This window comes from Chlorocebus sabaeus, chromosome 11 (genome assembly GCF_047675955.1).
Source record: "Chlorocebus sabaeus isolate Y175 chromosome 11, mChlSab1.0.hap1, whole genome shotgun sequence".
Lineage (NCBI taxonomy): Eukaryota > Metazoa > Chordata > Mammalia > Primates > Cercopithecidae > Chlorocebus > Chlorocebus sabaeus.
In genome coordinates this window covers 61,608,785-61,615,891 of record NC_132914.1, presented here as the reverse complement: position 1 = coordinate 61,615,891, position 7,107 = coordinate 61,608,785, and the positions used below count along the sequence as shown (strand labels likewise).

Sequence of the window (7,107 nt, the reverse complement as noted above, 5' to 3'; positions counted from 1 at the left end):
TTGCAGAAAGCTAAGATGACAAGCAAAACCACACTATGGTGTGATTAATCAGGATTCTGATACATTCACAGAGGCATGAGCACAGTGGCTTCTGGGATGCTGATAATGTGCTATTTCTTAATCTGGGTGGTGGATACATCAGTGTATCAGCTTGTGAGAACTGTTACACTAATGATTTGCACACTTTTCTGTTAGTATCTTACACTTTACTAAAAAGTGTTTTTCCTTGATTTGCCTGTCAGTTTTTAAACTTTATATTTCTTATCAATATTCAATCTTGCACAACTTATTTTTACAAAGCCATCTACTACAGTTGCTAGACCTTGATTTATTTATTTTTTATATTTAAAGAAAAATACCTGGCTGGATGCAGTGGCTCACGCCTGTAATCCCAGCACTTGGGAGGCTGAGGTGGGTAGATCACTTTAGTTCAGGAGTTTGAGACCAGCCTGGCCAACATGGTAAAACCACGTCTCCACTAAAAATACAAAAATTAGCTGGGTGTGGTGGCGGATGCCCGTAATTCCAGCTACTTAGGAGGCTGAGGCAGGAGAATCGCTTGAATCTGGGAGGGGGAGGTTGCAGTGAGCTAAGATTGCACCACTGCACTACAGCCTGGGTGACACAGACAGACTCCGTCTCAAAAAAAAAAAAAAAAAAAAAAAAAAAAAAAGGTAAAGAAAAATACCAATACACAGGGAATTCTAAGCACATAAAAATTACCTAAGGATTATTTTTCAATTTATTGAAATGAAACCAAAGATGGGCTTGCCATGGTTAACTAGAGTCTTTCTCAAAATAAAGATTTCCATCTGGTGTATGTTTAGGAGGCTTGTACACTCTCAGCTTCTCAGTTAAGTCTCTCCCAACACTCTTCTCTGACTACACATTGAGCCTCCAAACCATGACTGAAAAACCACAGCTTCATGGACAGGGCCCTGTGCAGGCCACCCTATTTGCAAATGAACAAGAAATGGAAGTGAGATAAAAAAATATTTTAAAGGTAAAAGTTGCATATTATTTAATGCAAACTAGCTGTCAGGGAGAAAGTAGTGATGAGAGAAAGGAAAGGAACGAAGACACCACAGAGATGCACATCAAACTGGAAGCAGACAAAGGCAGCCAGAACTATCTTATTTATTATAAAGATACACCGTGAAGAACAAACCTGACTGTATACTGAAGCCTGTAATGGTACATGCCAAAATGTACAGTACTATACATAAAAGTGCATTGTCACAACAGATTAACAAAACATTTTTTTCTTTCCAGAACTGTAAAAGTATCCCCCTTTATTTTCACCTCAGAGAGGAGGGAATGAAATGATGAGAGGCAGTACAGAGCACGGGCGAGCGCGATGCTGTCAGCAGCACATGAGCGGGGTATGGATGCGGTGGGATGGGAGGACACAGGGGTGAGAAAGGCACAATCACGTCTACAAGGAAAACAAGACAGTCTGAGGACCGACAGGGATGCAAGATGGGACACTACTGAGCACTGAGGCACAGGAGGGAGGGGATGGAGAAGGTGGGGGAGAGGGAGGAAGCTTCAAAACACTGGAGTGGGCAGCAGGAATTGGAAGGAGGAGGTGGAGGTGGGGCACAGAGTGGGGCAACGGTACAAGAGCAAGGCTAAGACTCCTCTAAAATAGAAAGGCACTTTCACATGTACATACTACAGATGTACATTGACACAATTAGGTAACAGTCACAAGCAGGAAGCTACCGGTACTGCAATTGATCAAACCGACAGGAAAGGACAATACTGATTTAATTACGCAGGCAGCAGTTACCCTTCAGTACGTAGGTAAACAGTAGCCTCTCCTGTTACACAGCCACTTACTATACTTTAAATATCTATAATAACCATCACACTACACACTGAACTTGGATGAATGCTCTAAGGGGGGCATTCACAAATGCACAGTTCATATATTTTCTTTTACTACAGTTTCTAAGATAAGCATTATGGAACCCAGTACAATTATTTAAACATACAAAATTCCCTACGTAATTTAAAGACACAGGTATCCATCTCGATTATACCACATAGACTTTTTTTTTTTTTTTTTTTTTTTTCCCACTTTTTAAAGAAAGTATACTGGGGTAAGTGAAAGCTCAAATTCCAGTTTGCTTTGTGGATCTGACAAAACTTCACGAAAGTCACCCTGCACCAAGCCTGACTCTCCAGCCCAGCTGGAGCTTGTGTTCTCAGCTTGGGAGGTGGGTGGCAGGTGGTCTGGAGCAGGGAGCTCTGTTTACGCATGGGTAGAGCCTTCTAAGCTGCTCTGTGTCTCAGGGTTTCTGTGGTGGAAAATCGAAAACAAGACTGAGTCCCAAGCACATTTCCTGCACAAAAAATGGCCTCTCACTGCTATGGTCAGGAATCAATGAGCATCATCCCAAATTTGAATCCTCTAACTCCCCCTCAAGAGACCCATAGGCTCTTTAACTGGATTTCCAAGGCTGATCAGATGAAAGTTTCTTCAGTTTGTAGACTCCAGAGGCTATGTCATTCCTAAATGTTAAGGTCACAACTACCAACCCACCCCTCTTTTCCTTTTCTTTAAATTATAACTGCCCCCCCCTTTTTGGTGGGGAAGAATAGCAAAAGTTGGAAAACCCTTAACTGATACAATTTGACTCTTGGAGCAGTACATCCACTGATAGCTGTTCATGATCATTGCAGTAGATTGTGGGACCCTGCCATAAATTATTCTACAGGTGGCTTGAGGGACACCAAAGCCAGATGATGTTGTACGAAGATGTGCTAATCTGTTGAATGGTGCTGACGCTGAATGTGAGTGAACATGGAGCTCTACAAAGCGCCACTCAGCAGGTTCAAACAGTTCACATAACACCCATTAGAAAATGTGTACTAAGTACCTTTCTCTCTATCCCCAAATCCACTCCCCAAACCCCAACCCAGTCCAAAAGGCTGACTTGGTGAATCTCCTTCAGTGAGTTCTATGGATGGGATGTGAACACATAGTTTTATCAGCTGTGAATACATATTCTTGTGTAAGTGGAGTCAGGTAATCTTTGTAGAGCCATCATTTACCCACCATCAAAATGCCCCCCTCCCCAAACTGCCCATGAAACCTGATAAGCTCCTTGAAACTGGGGGCAGAACACCTCAAGGCCTCATTCTCCTTCTCCTCTCTCGTTTCCCTGTGTCTTCCCACCTCCCCTGCGTGCTGCCTCTGTCGCTAGAAAGAAAGGCTGTGAACCCTCTCAGCTGCAGTGGCTCTTAATAAGCTTTACTGAGCATGATTCTGGATTCTTTGTGAAGTGGCCACCTTGTCTTACCTCTGGTATCTGAAGACATTTACTAAACCAAGTAAGGAGAGGTGAGTCTTTACTGAGTCCTCACTCACTGAGGTCATACCCTTCATATGGAATTGGAAAAAAAAAAGTCTCAAGGTGACAATAGGAGTATAGGGAAATAAGATGGAGACAGGTAAAGTGAGTGATGGGAGAGTATTAGGAGCTGTTTCCTGAAAGAAGGCACAGCCTCTGAGGCTCTGCAGCAGCACGACTCCTGCCCACCAAGACAGCAGAGTCCTGAGGGGGAGCACAGAAAGGCAATCCTCATTCCACCACAGGTGGACACACCAGAGAGAAGAGCTGCTGGGGAGGATGACCAGATAGAAGGCTGAATAAATGAACAGGCAGGAGGAAGATCTGAAAAGCTCAGAAAAGACACTGAAAAAAAATAAATTCAAAGACATCTCTGGCCCTTTGATGCCCTCTGTTAACATCTTACTCTTCCATCAAACAAGGAATATGGTTTTTAAGAATTCTTACTATTTTAAAGAAGTGGGGGAATGGCTGGGCATGGTGGCTCACATCTGTAATCCCAGCACTTTTGGAGGCTGAGGCCATCGGATCATCTGAGGTCAGGAGTTTGAGACCAGTCTGGCCAACATGGTGAAACCCCGTCTCTACTAAAAATACAAAAGTTAGCTGGGCGTGGTGGCGGCACCTATAATCCCAGCTACTCAAGAGTATTGCTTGAACCCAGGAGATGGAGGTTGCAGTGAGCAGAGGTTGCAGTGAGCAGAGGTTGCACCACTGTATTCTGGCCCGGGCGACAGAGCAAGACTCCAACTCAAAAAAAAAAAAAAAAAAAAAAAAAAAAAAAGTGGGGGATTATTTAGGAAAGTTTAAACTTCCTAAGGAATTTGTGAGGATTGTTTAAAAGGGCTAGTGCTATTCAAAGCTCAGTCCCGGCTGGATCTCCATGGTGTCCAAGGGTGCTGAAGGACCCCAAAAGCTCAGAGGAAACGGGGAGGGGCTGGACAAGGTACTGTCCTGGGCTGCTTTTTCAAAATGGGCAAAAAGTATGGCTCTGCAAATTTGGAGGTTTAAAAGTTTACCATACCTAGAAATACATGGGGAAAAAAAACACTATTCATTTGTGAAATCAGGCCACAGGCAAGCAATCAGCAGTGTGACTTTGAAAGGTAAGAATATCTCATCGATTTAATCTCTTCCTGCAATAGAATGACTAGACGGGCAAACTGAGGTAGAGATCAAAGTTATGATCTTGATTTTAGTATAGATCCCAATTCATTTCTGCATGATGCATTCACCAATGGGCTGATGAAGTAAAATCTACACTGTGTAGCTCTTAGGTGTGCGTGCAATTGGCTGCCAGTTTGAAATGAAACCAAGAAGGAAATTAATGGTGGGCCAGAGGGATTAGTTCTGGGAAATCCATTTTTCTCAACAACAACAACAACAACAAAAATATCAGTAACTTCAATGATAGAGTCGATAAAATGCTCACAGGTCTACAGGTGATATCAGCTGCTGCTGGTAGGAGAATGGAATTCAAAGCAAATTTTCTTAAGATAGGGGGAAGATATAGCATAAATATAGGCTTAAAAATTGTCTGTGTGCTAGGATGCCAGAGAAAGAGCGTCTCCAATTGAGAGTTCCGCTGACTATGGGAGTGATATAGAGACCGCATACAAAAACGAAAGCAAAAAAGGGAAAAGGGACAAAGAAAAAGAAGTTGTGGTTGTGAAGTACACAATTGGGTGAGAACTACAAGGTCATCTGCTGATGGCCCTGCCTGGTACCTGGTATCAGGTACCAGGGCCAGTTTGGGGTTGGCTCAAAGACAAATGGAGAGGACAGTTGGGATTTCAAATTTAGGATCATCAGGTCTTTGGAGCATTTTTTTTTTTTTTTTTTGAAGAGACAGGGTCTCACACTATGCTGCCCAGGTTGGATTCGAACTGCTAGGCCCAAAGCCATCCTCCTGTGTAAACCACCTGAGTAGCTGGGACTACAGTGTGCACCACCATGCCTGGGCTTTGCAGCATGTTTAAAGGAACCTAGGTGATTTAGTCAAAAGAGAACACTGCATGAACCAAGGCCTCAGGTGCTTCTTGCTGCCTCCATTTCCACAGAGGAGAACACAGGGATTTGGGGAGATAGAAACATTTTCTAGGCAGTTATTGAACAACGAATCTTTGGAGGAGTTCGTGGAGTACTGTAACCAGAAAGTCTTTAAAATGAAACCCTTCTAGTCGTTTGTAAGTGTAGGGGAGGGACTTGGAAATCTCCGAGGCCTAATCATGCTCACAAAAGGAGTGACATTAATAGCTTTGGAGATGGTGTCTTCCTCTCCTTTCCCAGGTTAAGTTCAAGCAATAACAGCAGAGGTTCGACCCAATTCCATTGAGTCTTTAAGCTGGACCCGGGGAAATAACTGTTAGGAAAGAGGCAAGCATCCAACCCACTCGAGCTGCGGACTGACAGTCCCGCTGGGATCGCCCCATGGAGACAACTGCAAGTCTTTTGCATGAGCTAAATCCCACTCCACATGGAATGGAAGGTGCTCATTGTCAGCTACCACGCAACACCATTATCACTTTTCAGCCCAAGTGCCACAGACCAACACTGGCTATACTCCAGTGAGGTGTGGAATTCGGGGTCTTCTGCCTTCAGGTCACAACCTTTCTGACTCACCTGGGCTACACTAAACCTGAAGCTCTGTACGATGTGGAGAGCGGTGTTGTCTTCATTACAAGTGGTGCAGCATTGGATTTTCAAGTAAGTCTAAGTGTTTCTATTGTCCTTAAAATGACATATGTCCAGTTATTTTAAAAAATTACAAAATACAAATGCCCGTGTTAATTTAGCTAGTCTCAGACATTACATTCGACAACATAGAAAAGCCAAAAGATCTCCAGTTATAAGCACAAAACTAAGGAAAGTTATGGATCAGTGATTTTGTCACTAATCCATTTTTTTTTTTTTTAAAGTCACCTCCCTTTATGGCCTTGCTTGGCTGGTTTTTACATCGTGCAAGACTTGTCTGTTGGACCCTGGGGAGGCGGGGCAGGTCCTATGGTAGGATTTGTTTTTGGAAGAACAGCAGGTTTTGGCCTAAGGGCTGGAGGCTTCAGCTGCACACCCATTCTGGGTGCCACCATAGGCTTGAAAGTACTCATTGTGTCACTGGAGGAGCTAGTGCTACGTCGAATCTGAGGCTCGGAGCTCCTGAGGGCAACGTTGTGCAAAGGGCTGAGAGATTCCGTGGAAGTGGCAGGGGTGGGAGAGTTTTTCACTTGCTCCAGGGTATCCAGCACCACATCAGGGGCATGCTTTGCTGTGCTCTGTCTCTCCAGTTCTCGGAGTTCATTCAAAGCTGTGTTCATCGTTTCTTCAATATCCTATTGAAGAATAATCAGAAAGAGAGAAAGCACAGACTGATAATGAATACTAATGTATAGAAACCCAGACACTTAATTTCAAAGTAAATGGCCCAGCAGAGTATGAATATCTTTAACTCCATAGTCCGCAGAATATATAAACATAATACCATCTCACACAATCATTTTGATTCTTGATTCAGGAGACTGAGATGCAATGGCTCACAGAGCCATGTATCAAACACTGGCCTTCCTAAGGCCCTATGTAGCCTTCTAATGGTCTCTGACTTACATGCTGACTTAAAATTTTTTTTTTTGAGGCAGGGTCTCACTCTGCCAGGCAGAGTGCAGTGGTGCGAATCAGCTCACTACGGTCTCGACCTCCTGGGCTCATATGATCCTCCCACCTCCCGAGTAGCTGGGACCACAGGTGTGTGCTA

The 7,107-nt window shown here is 43.8% G+C and overlaps 1 protein-coding gene across 2 annotated transcripts in view; it reads right to left on the bottom strand.

The window, feature by feature from the left end:
- Positions 1 to 1,121: 1,121 nt before the first annotated feature.
- Positions 1,122 to 7,107, bottom strand: part of SRGAP1 (SLIT-ROBO Rho GTPase activating protein 1) — a 308,188-nt gene continuing 302,202 nt past the window's right edge. For both annotated transcript variants that reach the window (XM_008003891.3, XM_008003892.3), the window contains exon 22: positions 1,122 to 6,688. In XM_008003891.3, the coding sequence (XP_008002082.1) occupies positions 6,311 to 6,688 (378 nt within the window). In that variant the 3' untranslated portion in view covers positions 1,122 to 6,310. The remainder of the gene's footprint in view (positions 6,689 to 7,107) is intronic.